This window comes from Juglans microcarpa x Juglans regia, chromosome 8D (genome assembly GCF_004785595.1).
Source record: "Juglans microcarpa x Juglans regia isolate MS1-56 chromosome 8D, Jm3101_v1.0, whole genome shotgun sequence".
Lineage (NCBI taxonomy): Eukaryota > Viridiplantae > Streptophyta > Magnoliopsida > Fagales > Juglandaceae > Juglans > Juglans microcarpa x Juglans regia.
Window position 1 is genome coordinate 34,297,189 of NC_054608.1, and position 17,745 is coordinate 34,314,933.

Here is a 17,745-nt window from a genome sequence, read left to right on the forward strand (position 1 = left end):
TTTTAATTTTTTTATATTTTTTTTTCTTATCAAATATATGTTGTATAAATGATGAGTGATAATTTAATTAATTTAGAAACAATAAAATCAAAAAAAAAAAATAATAAGTATAATATATAATGTATAAAAATGATAAGCAGCAAAACTCCAAAATCTAACGCCCTTTTTTTGTAATTATTTTGTAATTATTACCCCCGCCGATTTCTCTTCTGATTTCCCCCCCTTCCCTTTCCGAATGAGTTTCTCAGAAACAGAAACAAAAACAGAAACAGCCCTAGGTTTCTGATTTCTCCCCCTTCACCGATCTCCACACCCCGACGACCGGCGTATACGTGACGACGCCACTTCCACAACGTCGCAGGCTCGCAAGTCGCAGCTCCCTCGTGTTGCTCACTTGCTCCACGCCATCGTGAATCCTGACTCGCAGCTCCCTCCGTCGTCTAAGCGACGACGCCACTTCCGCCGCAGCTTGTGTCTTGGACTCTGCCGTTCCTCTGCCGTATCCTGTAGATCCCCTTTAACGTCACTGCAGGTATTAGATAATTTAGATTATTAGCTGTAGATTCCCTTTTTGCTCTGTGTATTAAGAATTTGAGATTGATGTGCATGATAATTCCTGCAGTGAAATTCCATAAACCCCAATGGCAAATTTCGCTTAATATTTGTGTTCACGATAAGTGTTTGCTCTTTGAATTGCATATGTAAAATTCTTTTGTTTCTGACAACAATAACCTTCCAAAGTATGCAAGAAAATCCTGAAATTGAACAGAGATGGATCATTGCATAAAACAGAACATTCACTAACCTATTAGTCTATTACTGAGTAAGTGTTTCCCTGGCATCTTCTTGTGAAAAATGTAGAATCAACTTCATTATCGTCTTTGCTACTTTGGAATTCATGCTCTTAATTTTTTAATAAGTAAGAATATTCAGTTTCTTCAAGTTTTCAGTACTTGATGCAAATATGTTAACATCTCACAAAATCCATAACATTTCCTTGAGAAAAACTAATCACTTTCATGGACTAAAGAAAACTATGTGCGTGTACTGCACCTGTAAGGGTAATGGGCAGATTTTCCAACCATTACCTCAGGCAGGTGGATTCTGAAACGATTTTAGGAAAGACAGACAGGTCAAAACTGAGCCCATGAGCCTATTGACTATTGAGAAGTATTATTAAGTTTATTGCTTTTAAGACTTGTATTGGTTTTATTTTGGAATATAGTTGTTATATATATAATTTATTCATCTAACGTCTATCCCGAAATGGTACATTGAAACGTACCAGTACCGAAATATTCTATTACAGTGCCTTAACTAGGACGGTCACAGGAACTGAATTTAAAACTTTGATTTTTGCACCAAAATAAAATAAAATAAAACCACTCCTTCAACCTTGCCACAAAATTTTGACATATGAAATGATTTAAGTCTATATGTTAAGTAAATAAATAAGGTAATTATGAGATCTTAAGACCTTGAAAATTATTTTCAATTAAATAATCTAGATTATAATATTATTGCATATAATTTATAAAATAAAATAAAGAATTAAAGATTCTCTATAAAGAGGAATGTAAAATTTTTACCCTTAAGTTATTTTGAGAGGATTCTAATATTTTTTTTCAAAAAAAAAAAAAAAAAAAGCCTTTTAACATGTGTGGGTCTTTTGAGAAGCTATATGATGTGTATATTATATACTAAACTCTACAAGCGAAGCAAGCTGCTTCTATTAAACAGCACAGTCAGAGTCTGGAACCATACAAAGCAAAACCCGACCTTTGACTCTGGTGAGTTAGTCAACCTGGGATTATTCGTATTCTGGGTATTTTCTGATGTTATGCTTTTGCTCGGTTTCGGTAAAAACAGTCTTGTGCTGTTGCTGGTTACAGTTCTTATTTAAATATAGAAGCAAAGTTCCTTCATTTATGTTTGTCCTAACTCCTAAGTTTTATGTTCCAAGGTTTTGATGCCATTAGACATTTAGAATGCTCGATAGGGACACCTAAACTTTGAAGTCCATGTGCTTTTGCTGATGTCTGCAGTCTGCTTGTTTGAAGCAAATTATGTAGGCCTAGTGTACACGCGCCAACTGTTCGTCAAATTGTACTGCACTTTTTCATCACTGGCTTGGTCGTGTTTCCCTTTTGACATGGCTATGGCTTTCTTGCGATAATTGTTTCAAGTTTGTGTTTTTAACTTGAAAGCATTAGTTCTTATATTCTTTGTATAATTGTTGATTTAGTTACTCAAATTCGTTCTGATATCACTTCAGATTAATATTGAGATAAAAAATATAAATGCAATTGGCAGTCTCCCATGTCTGTCTTGTTGAGGTATTTTGGTTGGCTGCTTTACCAGTACCATCGTTTGGATCCTAGACCAAGCCCTTAAATCATAAGCTCTGTTCATATTTGAAGAATCCCTCCCAATTTGAGAAAAAAATGAGGTTCTTCACTGTTATAAGCTCTTGTATGCCTTCGTATTTTAACTGCACTGATTTTCGATTTTCAATTATTTCTTTTTTCGTTATCTCGAAATGATCCTACATTTGGCTTTAGTGGTTTATGCAATTTATTATATCCTTCATGACAGGACTTGTCTTGAGCAATGAGACTCGGTTTTGTTTGCTGCATCACTAGCAGATAGTAAACACTTGAAAGAGTCCTCCCTGTTATTGAAATCTTACCATCAAAAGCAGTCATTTCTGTTTCCGATTGACCTCAATGTCTCTCAGAAGACCACCACTGCCTCGTCTTCTACTTAATAAGGTCTCTTGTATGAGGAATGCCCAGCAAATCTTGCGACATGTAAATGTCTCCATTCATGATGGTGGGGCGCTTGTGCTAACAGGTGCCAATGGCTCAGGGAAGACTACTTTCCTCCGCATGCTGGCTGGATTTTCTCGGCCTTCTGCAGGTGAGATCCTGTGGAACGGTCATGACATTACAGAGTCAGGAGTATTTCACCAGTACAAGCTTCAGCTCAATTGGCTCTCCCTGAAAGATGCCATCAGAGAGAAGTTTACAGTCTTGGACAATGTCCAGTGGTTCGAGGTTCTTGAGGGCAAGCAGGGGAAGTCTATGCCTGCGCTGGAGCTGATGGGTCTTGGACGGTTGGCAAAGGACAAGGCAAGAATGCTGTCAATGGGCCAGCGGAAAAGGCTGCAACTTGCAAGGTTGCTGGCAATGGATCGGCCAATTTGGTTGCTTGATGAGCCTTCAGTTGCATTAGATGAAGAAGGGGTGAAGTTACTTGAGTATATCATTGCCGAGCACAGGAAGAAGGGTGGGATTGTGATTGTGGCAACACATCTCCCTATTCAAATTGAAGACGCCATGTTTCTGAGGCTGCCACCAAGGTTTCCAAGAAAGATGACATTCGTAGATATGCTTGATCGGACAGACCTCCTATAGCATCCCATTACTAATATTATTGTTTTCACATAAACCCCGAGAAGACACCATGCAGTTGCTTTGTAGTTTGTACCTTTGCAAAGCCTGAGAACTGTATTAGAAGTGGGGGTCTGTACCAGCATTAAGTTGAGTTCCTAATCTTTTTTTTGTTTTTTCATATTACGAATAAAATAGCCTCAATGGGACCAACTCAACTGTTTTCTTCGCATTTAAAGTGATATGAATGCGACAATTTGGACCAATTGGTAACACCTTGGTTTCTTGACAACATCTAGTTTCTGGTGTTGGTAAGAATCGAATCCCTCCTTCCATGTATAAAAAAAAAAAAAATTATATGAATGCAATGCATTGTAACTGATATTGAACTTGATATTGGTGTGCAATTTTAATTAGGAAGCACTTAAAACATCCCATGTATATAAGCCTTCAACATTATTTATGCTCCAAATCTATCAAACTCCACATTATTAATGTTCGTTGGTGCTATCAGCAGTAGACCCAAAATGCCCTCCATCTTTTCCCCCATCACACCACCAGCAGCAAGTCGTATGACCAAAATGGCCCTTTGACGCTATAAATACGAGTCGAGTCCCCAACTAGCCAAGAGGGCTCCTTTCACACTCGTTTTGGAGAATGAGGCGCAGAGGGGGTTCGGTCTAGTGGATGCCCTCTCTCTGCTGCCGATGATTTCGTCGACCCTTTCACCGTCCACTTCTTACGCCAGGAAAAAGAAAAAAAAAAAAGAAAACAAAAACTCTCTCTCTCTCTCTCTCTCTCTGAATCAAAGCTGATTCTTCTTCTAATCTCAATATCCAAACGAGGCCTTAACTCTCTCTCTCTCTCTCTCTCTCTCAGATGTGTGTGTGTGTCTGTGTGTGTATATATATATATATATATATCTATATGATGTGATGAGGCTGTGACGATGGTTGGATTGTTGTATAAGAGTGTGAAATCTTCAGGTCAGAGGCAAGGGGTTCGATTTCCATGGCGGGGTGACTCGGATGGCCATTTTTGTGAAGTGTATCACAGAGGCAACTGTTTGTTGCAGCCATGGTTATTGTGTCCCTTTCCTCTGCCTGATCCGGAGCCCATTCTGAGCCTCCTTCACCTTTCTGTCTCTCTCTTTTCCCCCCTTTTTTTTTTACTGTATATTCGTAGATCTGGCTCTGCTATTTTAAACTTTTTTTTTCCATTGTTTCTTGTTTGGCTACTGAGAAAACTGGGAAAAATAACGGACGGCACTCTTTTGTTTTGGATGTAGAGTCTGAGCCTTCTTTTCCCTCATCACTGTCTCTCTTTTCCCCCCTTTTTTACCGTATGTTCCTAGATCTGGCTCTTATTTCAAACTTTTTTTCTTTGTTTCTTGTTTGGCTACCGAGAAAACTGGGAAAAATAACGGACGGCACTCTGTTTTGTATGTAGGGTTTTAACTTTTCTCACCGATTTTTGTCAACCAAAAACAGCTTCAGTGCTAAATGATAGAATCTTTTATTTATTTTTTATTTTTTTGTAAAAATTAATAATTAATGAGATTAGAAAACAAAACAAAACTTGTTAGTGATTAAGGAAGCTCCTTCCTCCATGCAATTTGAGTTTTTCCTTTGAATTTCTTAAAAAATAAAAGAAAATACTTGGAAATTATCCCCAGACAAAAAGAACTTAAGCAGGGTTTAATGGTTGGTATCATTTAATTATCCATGACATTGGAAATTGAACTGTTAAAGAGTCTTCTTGTATTTTGCTTACTCCTTTGAGTTTCTTTTGAAAACCTCGAGTTAAAAAAATGACAAAGAAGAAAAAAATCTCAAAACCAATTTTTAAAAAAAGAAGATAAAAACAGAGAACCGGCGATGTTTGGTTTATCAAATCTATCTCGGTATATTTTTTTTAAATTTTTAAATAATAATAATATTAAAAAATAATATTTTATTATTTCAATTCAAATTTTTAAAAATGAGATGAGATTAAAATTAAAAAATTAAAGAAAATATTATTAAAATATATTTTTTAATATTATTTTTATATTAAAATTTAAAAAAATTGAATTATTTATTTTATTTTATATTAAAAATTATAATGATTAGATGAGATGAAATATTTTCTATCTCAATTTAATATCCAACTAGCCATAATGTTTTCTGGTAATGAGAAAAACAACTGGCCGATTTGAGTTTTTTAATTGCTGTTGGCACAAAAAAGATGTCTTTGTTTGTTGGATTTTAATATTTTAAAAAGGAAAATTAATACTGAGATTTTATAAATTTATAAATTGATATAATTTTATAGAATTTATTTGATTTATTTTATAATAAAAATAATTTTATAATTTAATATATCGTATAAAAATATAATTATTTATAAATTTATCTTTATAATTATTTTGTCATTAAAATATTATAAATAAGTTAATAATCAATTAATAGTTTCACCTGCCTTGTTCTTTGTTTGTGAGCAAAAGTTGAATGCATAAAGCAGAGGGTAATGCTACTCTGACTGTCAGTATTTATTGTTGGACGCTAATCTATTTTTTTTTAAATTTTTTAATATATTTTTATTTTTTAAAAAAATAAAAAAAAATATATCAATATATTTAAAATTATTTTTTTAATTATTAAGTAAAAAATAATAAAAAATAAAATAAAAAATACAAGCGGTCAAAATACAAATCAAATGGATAAAGAAGCTTTTTCCTAAAGCAGATAGTTAGAGGAGGTACAGAGCAATTATATGGAGGGAAGGAATGGCAATGTTCTGTGTAGTTTCACAGTTTTTTACTAGCTCAGTACCTAAAACATGCTTTAACACATAAGCACATTGATTTTTCTAATACCATCAATTAAACTCTCAGTCCTCGAAGATGGTTTTAAATGAGCAAAAGAGTGTACTCCACTATCCTCGGTTTTATCTCCTGAAAAATGGATCAGGTTTCTTGGACAGATTTTCTATACTTTAGCTGTTGCCATGATTTTGTTCCTCGTGTCATCTGTTTGTTTTATTGCTATGATGAGAAGCGAAAAAGATTTAACTAAATCAGTATTCTAAAAGCTTTTTTTAGTATTCTTGAGATTTTTGGTAGTATTTAATAATTGGTATTAGAATAATAATCATGTCACGAGTTTAAGTTACGAAACGGACGATCTATAAATTAGATTAAAATATTTTGATATTATGTATGAACATTTTGTTAAGTCATTAAATATTGATAGATAAGTAAAATCATCAAAAAGAAAAAATGCTATCACTAGATTAGTGTTGATAGAACAGGCTATTGTGGACGTCAAATTCGAAAGCATGATAAAATGTTATGATCCTAATAGTTGAAAGTTTAACTAAATTTGTAACGCCTCGTCTCTGAAGGTCCGGAGAGTTAACTCATGTCGTTAAAAATCATTTTCCATCTACATAGTACATAATCAAATTTTTCTCTATCTCACAAACTACTCATTAATTCACATCAAATACTTCAGTATAATTAATCCAAGACAATACAAAGTGTTAATAAAAACATCAACCTTCCAACAATTCATATCATCTGAACGCAACAAACTTACTGAATAACAAAATCCTCAATACTCATGTGAACCTCCTATGCTTAAACCACTATTCTTAACTCATCTTACCTATGCTCCATATTCTTGATCCTCAACTGAAATATTCTAATCATCTGAAAATATTGGAGATAAGAGAGGGTGAGTTATCAACAACTCAGTAAGCAGAGAACATATACTAGTGTGCAAGCATGAGCCTTTTCAGAAAGTTCAGTATGCATAAACAAAACATTATATTTTTATATGCAGATCTCAGAAACATGTTATCAGAAAATTAGAGCGACTTTTCAATCTTTTCATACTCCAAAAGAGTCAAATGTTCATATTTAAAGATCCATTTCATATTCAAAAACACTTTAGCATAACATAATCTGAGCGTCATCATCATATCAAAACAGAGCATCTTACAAAGTAGAGATCATGTTTCATCCCCGTGGTAGGGTTGTGCTATCCCCAGTGGCCAAACTGGGCAAAGACAGAGGTGAAATCTTTTCCTTATTCTTCTCGGAGCCCCGAGTGTGCACACAGGAAAGACCACAATAAAACTACTTTGTTTCCAAAGTGGGTGCACTCAGAGACAGAGAAGCTGGTACCAACCTAAACAGAGCAGATCAGAGTAGAGACAGAGTCAGATACAAAAATCAGTACACCATGCCAAAGGTTTTTATATGCCATATCAAAATAAAACAGAGTACCAAAATATAATCAGATCATTCTCACATACTGAAAATAAATGCCGGAGCATCTTTCCAAATAAATGCACAATTTTTCAGATTCTCAATATCACTCTTTTTCAGATTTCAGAGACAATATGACAAAATTTAGCTCATGTCTACACAATGCATGTTAGAAAATATTTTCTATTTTTCATACAAATTTCATGAGTAATGCAAATAAGTGACCGAGGTTGGTTTTTCCCAAGTTCTCATTTCATCACAAAAATATGCAAAGTTTTCAGAAAGTCAACCTCAGTCTCACTAATTCGTATAAGGTCTAGCATAAGAACTTCGCTTACCTGGAATTCTTAACTTTTCTAGAATTTTCCTCAAAAATGTCGAGTCGACTATAAATCGTCACCTATAAAATAATCACGTAATTTTTGCAAGTTTCCAATCAATCACATATTTCAATATTTAACCCTAAACTTCTAAAATAACCTATTTTAATTCCTCAAAACTTAAAACCTTCATAATTCCAAAATATATCACTACTTTCTAAAATCATCAATATCCACCGTAACCAACGTCAAACTCAAAACACTAATATTTAAACTCGAAACAACCAACAAATCTCATAGCATAAACCAAATCACATCAACAACTCCATCATCCAATCCAATCGACTTCCTTACTCTTCGGACTCAATCCGGCACAACCAACCAATTCACAGTAAATATAAGTTAGTACAAAAATACATTTAAATCTCAAAAATTCTTTGGAAAAATACTTACAATGTCATAATATAATTTTTGAAAGATCACGGAGGTGTTAGAAGTGGCGGCACAGCAATAGAACAGTATAAAATGCACTATGGCCGTGGGTCTCAAAAACTCACTTTTGAACAGGGACAAACCAGGACCCGAAATTAATAGGGTAGGGTTTAAGGATGTCAGTGAAGCTAGTGGTGATGGTGGTTTGCCATGGGTGGCGGCGTAGAGGGTGATTGAAGTGCAAAAATACCCAAAGTGGAAATGAAGTTGGATGTGCTTTACCGGTAGCAGATCGGAGCTCGGGTTAGGTGCATTGGGTTGCTAGGAGGTCGAGGATGAAGTGGTGAAGAAATGATGGCCGGAGGTGGCGCGACGGCGGCGCTGGAGCGAAGAGAATGCCACGGCTTCAAGCCGTGCGTGGAGGAGAATGGCGACAAGTGAGAAGCTGAAAACCGGAGGGGGAGGTCGCCAGTGGGTGTGGAAGGTCGTGGGCTGGGCGGTGTCGCCGGACGGTGGCGCACGGCGGCGGGCTGGGTGGAGGAGAAGCATCGCACGGGAGAGAGAGGGAGGCTCGCGTCGCACGGGAAAGCAAGGGAGAAGAAAAAAATGAGGAGAAAAGAAAAAAAGGAAGAAAAGAAAAAGAGGAAAAGAAAAGGTGAGGGAAAGAAATAAGGTCCAATCCTCACATCTTGGGTTACAAAAATGATCAAACGGAAACGATTTCAAAATAGCAAGTAAAATAAAATAATTCAAACGTAGTGATTAAAATGAAAATAAATAATTAAATCTAAAAACAAGTTAATTTAATATGAAAAGAAATTTAAATGCATAACAATAATTAATATTAAGGAAACATGTCAAATTTAATTTTTACAAATTAAAAATCATAAAAATAAATCCACTAAAATCTGAAAATTTAAAACAAGAGAATTAATTTTTAAATTAATAACAAATAATCATTCAATTAAAAATATACTAAAAATACGGGGTTACAAAATTAACATTCAATAATCCTGAATTTTGAATAAATGATATTTATGCTCTTTAACAATGTGTTTAACATATCAAGAGCCTGTTGGTCTGGTATAAAAATTTGATTCCGAAACCTATATATATATAAAAAAAAACGAAGTGTTTATCATTTATATACTTCTTGGCACATACCAGAACATCTATCTCAATTGAATATTTGGTATTTTATATTTATTTCAAAACAAATAGAGAGCTGTGCTCAACCCAAAGCAACGCTCTTTGGAGTTGGGAGGATGAACAAGGAAGAAGGGTAAACATGGAACAGAACGAAGATAGTGGGAAAAGATGGGTCCTATAAACAGAGGTCCGTGGAGCACTCTTAGGGTCAATCTCATTAGTTTAAGAATGAGGCTCTGCTCTCGGGGAGGCCGCCCGGCGGGCGTTCGCCACTCTCTGAATGACTGCGGAGCCGATGATTTTCTTAATTGCCAAACCTGCCCTCCACTCTGTCTCTGTCTCTGTCTATCTGTCTGTCTCTGCATTTGCAAGCGAAGTTATGAGGCGGTGATGATGTTTCTGCTTGTGAATCAGACACTGGGAATGGACTGACCCGTTTCTTGGCGGGGCGACTCCGAGTGTCCTGTGTCAAATGGCTATAATGGCCTTTTTTCACAGGCAGCTCTTTGTTGCAGCCATGGCCGGGGATGCACTGCCCTTTCTCCTTTGTCTGAAGAAAGTCGAATCTGAGCCTCGCTCTCTCTTTTCATCCAGTTCTTTTTATAGATAGATTGAATATTAAATCTTTTCTTTTCAGTTTAAAGACTTTTTTTTTGTTTCTTCCGTAATCTGTACAAATTATTAGCGGTAACTGAATGGAGAGATGCTTTCAGTTATCCAACCAACTTCAATGATTTTCCATCAGAGCTGGCCATGGAGGCGGCTTTTACATCTCCAATAATGAGTTAAAAATGGTAATGATTAATTTTTAAAATCTAAAGCATGACAGAGAGCTTTATTAATCTTGACGACATGGTTATGTCGAATGCATTTCATTTTAGTTATCAAAGAAAAAAAAAGTTAGTACAATGCTATTCGAGGAAGACAGTAAGTGGAGCTGTGAAGTGCATGACTTCAGAAATGGGTATTATTTTCAACTGTTTTTGCAACTGTTTCCCACATTGTCCAGTCATAAAATCCGTGTAAAGATTTGATTTTTACCTCATCTTGTTGTCTTCATGAGGCATTTTATGTCATATGGGATCGTCTTTCCCTATGGGCTGTGAGACATGCGAGATCTAGTAATGTACTTTGGATTGGAATGGGATGTGTACATCTCTAAAATGTTTTCTTTCCGGTAAATATCTAGTTTTGAAGATATCAATGACATTAAATTCCAATGGGGCTATGGAATGAGAAATTGTGTGGGCGGAGTAATCGATACAACTTCAGATGTGACGATCACAGTAAAGGGAGGAAAAGAAAAAAGCTTTTGACTCTGTTGGGTATGAATCCCCATGTTTGTTTACAGTGTTTGAAAGTCAGGAGGAGAAATTACAGTCTACAGCGAATCATAATCGATATAAATATGCCACTCGAATAAAATCTTTTTAATGATATGCAAGCTATTTGTCAATGTCTACTACACAATGCAGACTCACGAGTTAAAAAAAAAAGGAAAAATAGTTAGGAGAAAGTGAAAGTCAAGAGGCAGCAGGGACAAACAATGCCAGATTATACTTGATCCATCGTCTTAGTATCCCATAAACAAAGCAAGGACCACGATTGAGACCAGAGAGAGACACACGCTGGTAACATTTGCTGGTGCACTTGAAGGTGCTACAGTAGGTGTTGCAGGAGCAGGAGTAGCAGCAGCAGTGTCTTTGGCCACAGGAGGAAGAGGTGGGTCCACAACGTCTGAGGCCTCGAGGGGCGGAAGAGGGGCTGCTGCTGGTGGCTGTACTTCAGGAGGAACCAAGGAAAGTAGAGAACCTGCTTGAGCTGGTAAGATGTTGTATTGGGGTTTATCTGTATTGGTACATGGGCTCCCTGTAGTACCAGAAAATAGCAAATCGTGAAGCATTTTATTGCATACATCATCTTTTGAACTGAACAACTGAAAAAAATCTGTAAAAGATGTGTCTGGGGAAAAGTATATGATGCACTAGAGTATTATAACATGAAGAAATTCCCCATTTTGAGTATATCTGAAATGAATTTCAATGTCTAACAGTAGTAATTCAAGGTTGGAAATGTAACACTTACTGATGTACTTGCTTGCAGTTCCTGGATATTCAGTTATGATCCCGTCGACTCCAACTCCATCAACAAAAGTAGCAATCTCCATAATAGGGTCTGAGAAATAGTCAAATGCCAGTGTGATGTACTCGTTCCTAAGGACGTAGACATACACCGAGACATTGGCTTTCTGAAATTCCGCAACAACATTTGTCATAGCCGTGGTGAAGAAATCATTAATCTGAATGATGGATGACCTTGTGATGGCAACTGCATCAGCAAACTTCTTGATTTCCTCCACTGGCTGTTTTGGTGCATCACCTATCTTCTCTTCAATCAACAGTACTCTTTTGTAGGTTGGGACATTCATAAACTTGGACAACACTGAAGTGTCATCGGATTGTATCAAGACTTGCTGAGTGGATTGCTTGTCGAAGGTGGCATTGCTCAAGGCAGTGTTAACAGCACCGACAATGTCAAGCCCCTTCTTTGATGCTAGGTAGGCAGCATTCTGAGAAGGAAATATGTTTGTCAATGCACGAACTTTGGAGTTTAAACGTGAAGGAGGAGTTTCTTTGTAACGTCTGGATTTGGATTGGAATGAATTGATATTATGAACAACGATGTTTTATAAAGACAAATATCGTTATAGCAGAGTTGAAACGTACCTGAATATTGATCAAAACTCCAGAAACTGCCTTTGCTTTAGCTAACTCCAGAAATTCGGGAAGGGTAGTAAACTTACCAGCATTCTTGTATGCTGGGTTTCTCTGGAAGTCCTGGTACACACTCGTGATTTGTGCTGCAATGTGTAAGTTTTAGGTATAAGTAGGATTTAAAGCTTATGAAACCTGCATTTTTTGAAGTGTATGGAGAAGTTTTGAAGAGGTTTACGCTTCAAGGTTTGAATCTCGCTCCATGTAAGATCGAATGAAAAGACTCCGGCCTTGGATTGAATTTCTGGTACAGTGATAGACCTAGAAATGAAAGTAGTCATTGCAGTTGTATCTCCGATGAGGTCAGCTGTATCCGAGCAGAAGGCCACTCCATCTTTTGACATCTGAACTGAGCAGTCTATTATGTCTGCACCATCATTTACTGCTTGCTGATAAGCAAGATCAGTGCAGCCAGGATAAATCCCACTTGCTCCATTTTTGGTGATAATTAAAGCTTTCCCTGAAAACGCACAAAATTGTTGTTGACAACTAAAGCTTTTCCTTCATTTCTTGAACATATCTTGAACCTTTAAAGTTCTCATATCAGCACTCTTGAAAAGATCTAATATACATACCTTTGACGGGCTTGCTGACGTTCTTGTTATTTGCAAAGCATCCTGCACCAAGAAAGAGCAACGCAGGGTCAGACCATAACTCAGAGAACCATTCAAGTACCAAGTTATGTACTTGCTCTTTAGATTCCCATCAGTGTATTTTCATTTTTAATTGGGGTTGCAAGACACATTACATGAAATCTCAAGGGAAATATCGAGAAGGCATGACAGTCAGGTGATCTCACCAATGGCTTCTGATGCTGTAGGAGAGAAGTCTGTAAGCACCCCATCAACAGAGAACTCGGAATTATCAACAAACTGAAGGTATTCGTTTGTAGGATCATAACTATAATTATAGCTTCCAAGAAGATCATTTGCAAAACCAGAAGCATATACTTCTAGTCCTTGTTTGTGAGCATCAGCTACTAGGCTAGTAGGAGCTTCCCCCAAATATTTGTTTGCCTGTACTGGCCATATGTATTCTTTGGGGACAAGGATTCCAGATGCAAATGACTTGATTGATGCAAGATCCTGCAGCAGGGAACCGTAGTTTTTATTGGTTGTGGGTTCAATCTCATCCGCAGTGAGGACCTGGAGGATGAGCTTTGTCTTGGCTTTGTTCACTTTCCCATTCATGCTCTTCAAGAAACCGATCTCAGGAGATGAAAGGTAATTGATACCCATAAGTCTCATTGCCTTTTCAACGAATGATGCCGGGCTGTGTTTGTGTTGGTTGTAGAATGAATCATACTGCATACCACACACCAAAGCGATCTTAGAAAATAAGAATGATGCTTGTGAAGAAGATGGAAGCACTTTTTGAGGCAAACGAACTCTGCTTAATCGATTATCAATAATTAGCTCAGAGAGAGGGAGAGAGAGAGAGAGAGACCTGAACATTCAACCAAAATTGGGCTGGCTTAATGCCTGTTACATCTTCAATGGTGGATATAGGTGACTGTAAATCGAACAAACTTGGTCGAGAGAGTATTCCCTGGGTCACTGTTATGAAGATCATAACAAAGCAAATAGTGATTAAGTTGTTTCCTGCACAAGTTTTTTAAACATCTGCGTACATGTTATCACAGCAAATTGATTCATCATGTAATATATGGCTGTGCTTCTGCATTTATATGATGAATGATGTGCACAACAACCATGCTTGCTTTCCAATTGAAAATATGATATATTCCTACCATTTATGTTATTGTTTCAAAAACTTATTTAAGAAAGCCATGCAAAACAAATTGTTCGAAAAAACTTAACTCTCTAATTCGAGATTGGATTTTCTAAATAAGTTGGTTCTTGAAAAGAAAAGATGTGTACCAGAGGTCTAAATCCGGTTCATTAATGTAACATAGCAAGATATAGAAGAAAGACAAGGTGTTTGAGACTTACATGATACATTGTTGAATAGCTGATCGATTGTGTAATCCAGAGCAAACCACCCATGAACTTGCTTTCCATTTACATCGTAGGTCTTTTGCCCCTTTGGATATACAAGTGCTATATTGGTTGAATTATCAAGCCTAATATCAGAGAGGCATATACCAATGCCATCTTTTGTTAGTTGCAGATTGCAGAACAAAGCTGTATCTTGCAGACTCAAAGACTGTGCCATTTGATTCGCAAATGAGCTCGACTCAGGAAACAGCCCCGAGAACCCGCCTCGGGCTATTACAAGTGGCTGTTTACCTGCAATCAAGTATAACATCACATAATCTATCTTTCAATATACTGAAATAAAAGATTAAATCCATTGCCAGTGATGAATTTGAGCTTCTTCCTTTGAAAGAAATCCAGATCTTGGAACTTACTACTTTGATCCCATTCATACAAATTATCCAACCTTTTTTTCTTTCGTAGAATTAAAATGTACCTTTCTTTTCAATATGGCTCCAAAAACTGATAAACTTTAATTAATAAAAAAAAATAATATTTACCATTTAATGTCAGCCATTTCTGTGATGGTGGAGCCACTGCAGATTTCTTCCCTAAAGTTGAATGGATCAACAAAGAAATGAAAAGCAAGCACCTGATCATCTTCTTCTGATGCTGTCATGAATTCAAGAGTTACAGTTGGTCATCTTAAGGAACAACCTAATAGGAGAAAACAAAACTAGAACATGATCCATGTACTAAAACTTAAAAATAAATGTTTTGGGGGATTTTTTTGCCTACTTTTCTTTCACAACATGGGTGAATAAATTTTTCAGTTAAAACTAAAATGACATGAAATTACTATCTCATTACATTTAACATCCGTTTTTAAAAAATTACCATATAACTTACCTGCATCTTGCAGGTTATGTGGGGGACACAAAACATTCCCTCTCAAGTTTCAGGTGAAAACTGTCAAGGGAATGTAATGGAAAGGAGAAGACTGATGGAGGTAATGAATACGATTGGATTAACCCCAAAATATCTCTCTTATTTTTTTATTTTTATTTTTTTATGACTGCCGTACAAATTTCCAGCATAAATAATTGACCAGTATTCTCTATCACAAAGGAAAAACTGTTTTAGCTTTGGAGTTTGAAGTCCTTATTAAATTTGCTATTCTTGTTCCTCCTTTCTAGATACAAGGTTGTTTTGTAAGAACCAAACCAAACCATTCACATAGATGCTGTGCTGTTTCGAAAATTGAGGAAATATAGTTGGCAGAGGTTCCGGATGTAATAATAAATCATGCCAAATTAAGTTCTGAAACAGAATCCTCCTCATTTTACAATGACTGGTTTGAATTCAAAGATAAGATGAGATGATTTTAGATAAAAGATTAAAGTTTAAAAAAAAAATTATTAGAATAATATTTTTTAATACTATTATTGTTTTGAGATTTGAAAATTTTGAATTGAGGTTTAAAAATTTTGAATTATTTATTATATTTTGTGTGAAAAATTAGAAAAGTTGTAATGATAAGATGATATAAGATGAGGTGAGATGAAACACTTTCTGAATCCAAACGAAACCTTAAAATGATGTATTTGTTCAGCACAAAACTTAGGTCTCGTTTGGTTACGCAACTCAGATGAGATGAAATGTTTTGTTAAAAGTTGAATAAAATATTATAAGAATATAATTTTTTAATATAATTTTTATTTTAGAATTTAAAAAAATTAAATTATTTATTATATTTTATGTAAGAGTTTGAAAAAATTACGAGATGAGATGATTTTGTGTATCTAAACCGAACCTTAAGGAATGTTGAGAAAGATTGCTAGCAGCCGGTGAAACTCGTTGAACCAAAAAACAAAATCTCATTCAATGAGAGTAGCCAAAACGTATGACAAGGAAGACCTTTTCTTTTACATTAATAACTCTATTTTTGACGCACTAAATGGCTACATTAAGAATCCACACTAGTAATGACATAAAGAAGCGAGCATAGAGATTTAAAGAATGAGTAAATGCAATACATTGGGAGAAATATTTAGGATTAAAAACAAAAAAAAATTATCCTAAAAATTTTATTAGAGAAAAAGTAAAATAAAGAACAGAATCAATCATATACGACGTGATGGTCATACATGGATTTAATATAATATATAATAAATCTTAATTAGTGGATCAGGTTGGATTATGAGCCAAAACGGGTAAAAAATCTTTCTCGAAGACTTTGCCCCTGGATCCCGCGAGGCTTGCTCATGATTGCTTTGACTTGGCCTATCAACCCTAGTATTCGCTCCATGGCCAAAGTCTTCTTAAAAATTCATAAAAAATTACAACAAATCTTTGTTAAGTCAGGTCATCAAACCAGACAGCTGCAAACACAACCAAACTCCACAAGAAGAAAAGCCTAACAAATCTACCCAAAATACTTAAAAGCATAGTAGAGTTTTGTACTGTGTGCTAGTAGTTTACACTACACACAAAATAACAGAGATACGGGAAAAAAAGAAAATCATCAAATGAAAGTGAAACTAGCTTGCAAAAGAGTCAAACTGCTAAAGGAAAATAATAGCATCCAACCATAATAACTATGTACGTGTAAATTAGGATTTAGGAGAATAGGAAAGCCAGACTTCAACCAGCTTTTTGCTTTTAAAAGAGGACTAACTCTTCAGACGAAGACTTGAAAGCTTAATTTTTGTTTGAGGGATCTCAACCCATTTTAAATTAATTATTGATAAAATTTATTATTTTCTCAACTTTCTATAAAAATATTAAATTTATCTCAATTTACTTTATACATTTATATATATATATATCAATCTATTTATATTTAACCATATTTTAATGGGATCCACAAAATGTTACTATTCACATATCAACTCAGATCATATGAAATTATCTCAACATCCAATACAAACCCTTTCAAAAGATGGCGAGGCAAGAGCCTGGGGGTCCTAGACTCCTGGTCCCAAATGACGAGGTATAAAAGAGAGTAGGGTGAGTAGTTTTAGCTATTTTTTGTTTATGCGTTTGGCTGTTGAAGTGATTTCAAATAATCTGTGAATAGTAGTGTTTTGTAGATCTTATTGAGTTGTATTTGAATGTAAATAAATTGAGATATTTGTTTAAATGCATGAAGTAGGTTGAGATGAATTGTTTAACTTTTTTATAAGAAGTTGAAAAAGTAATGAATCCTATCAATGATTAGTTTAAAATGAATTAGATTAATTTCAACAACCAAACACAGCAATATATGTAGTTGATGATCTCCATTTTGAGTCATTTTGTTTGAACTTTTGGTAAAGGCATGGTCTAGGTATTGTTCTCCTCCAAGGCTTTGATTTCAGCAGCATAGCCTCCCTCACTCACACCCACGTTCAGGCGATTGGACGGTACTTTGAAAGACCGTGGTTGTATATGAGATGAGATAGAGAAAGAAAATGCTTGATGTTATTAAATGAAGATTGTATTTTCGCA

At 35.5% G+C, this 17,745-nt stretch overlaps 2 protein-coding genes and 1 long non-coding RNA gene across 5 annotated transcripts; 2 read left to right on the forward strand and 1 right to left on the reverse strand.

Annotated features, from left to right (window-relative positions):
• The first annotated feature begins 208 nt into the window (after positions 1 to 208).
• On the forward strand, positions 209 to 3,605 carry LOC121243711 (ABC transporter I family member 1). Of its 2 annotated transcripts, none has more exons than XM_041141848.1 (2): positions 209 to 532; positions 2,596 to 3,605. In XM_041141848.1, the coding sequence occupies exon 2, from the start codon at positions 2,727 to 2,729 to the stop codon at positions 3,414 to 3,416; it is 690 nt and encodes a 229-aa protein (XP_040997782.1). In that variant the 5' UTR covers positions 209 to 532; positions 2,596 to 2,726; the 3' UTR covers positions 3,417 to 3,605. The 2 variants fall into 2 exon arrangements, with proteins under 2 accessions (XP_040997782.1, XP_040997783.1); XM_041141849.1 differs by lacking the exon at positions 209 to 532 and adding an exon at positions 586 to 1,790.
• Positions 3,606 to 11,118: 7,513 nt separating this feature from the next.
• LOC121243712 (glycerophosphodiester phosphodiesterase GDPDL6) lies at positions 11,119 to 15,389 on the reverse strand. Its single transcript, XM_041141850.1, has 10 exons — positions 15,166 to 15,389; positions 14,817 to 14,928; positions 14,272 to 14,568; positions 13,766 to 13,875; positions 13,119 to 13,623; positions 12,895 to 12,936; positions 12,498 to 12,779; positions 12,272 to 12,405; positions 11,631 to 12,114; positions 11,119 to 11,414 (listed from the first exon to the last, which is right to left on the reverse strand). The coding sequence occupies exons 1-10, from the start codon at positions 15,199 to 15,201 to the stop codon at positions 11,119 to 11,121; spliced, it is 2,298 nt and encodes a 765-aa protein (XP_040997784.1). The 5' UTR covers positions 15,202 to 15,389.
• Positions 11,228 to 14,561, forward strand: LOC121243713. 2 transcript variants are annotated; one of them, XR_005936234.1, is made up of 3 exons: positions 11,228 to 11,369; positions 11,649 to 13,542; positions 14,450 to 14,561. It is a non-coding gene; the product is annotated as an uncharacterized LOC121243713 (long non-coding RNA). The 2 variants fall into 2 exon arrangements; XR_005936235.1 differs by having other exon boundaries at positions 14,444 to 14,552.
• Positions 15,390 to 17,745: the final 2,356 nt, after the last annotated feature.

Bases quoted from the DNA above. Each gene is read 5' to 3' on its own strand.
- LOC121243712 (XM_041141850.1), bottom strand. From the start codon at position 15,201: ATGTTTTGTGTCCCCCACATAACCTGCAAGATGCAG. The intron at 13,876-14,271 runs GTAAGTCTCAAA...TCTTCATAACAG, and splicing joins GCTATTCAACAATGTATCAT to TGACCCAGGGAATACTCTCT. The intron at 13,624-13,765 runs GTCTCTCTCTCT...TGTGGTATGCAG, and splicing joins AATTTTGGTTGAATGTTCAG to TATGATTCATTCTACAACCA.
- LOC121243711 (XM_041141848.1), top strand. From the start codon at position 2,727: ATGTCTCTCAGAAGACCACCACTGCCTCGTCTTCTACTTAATAAGGTC.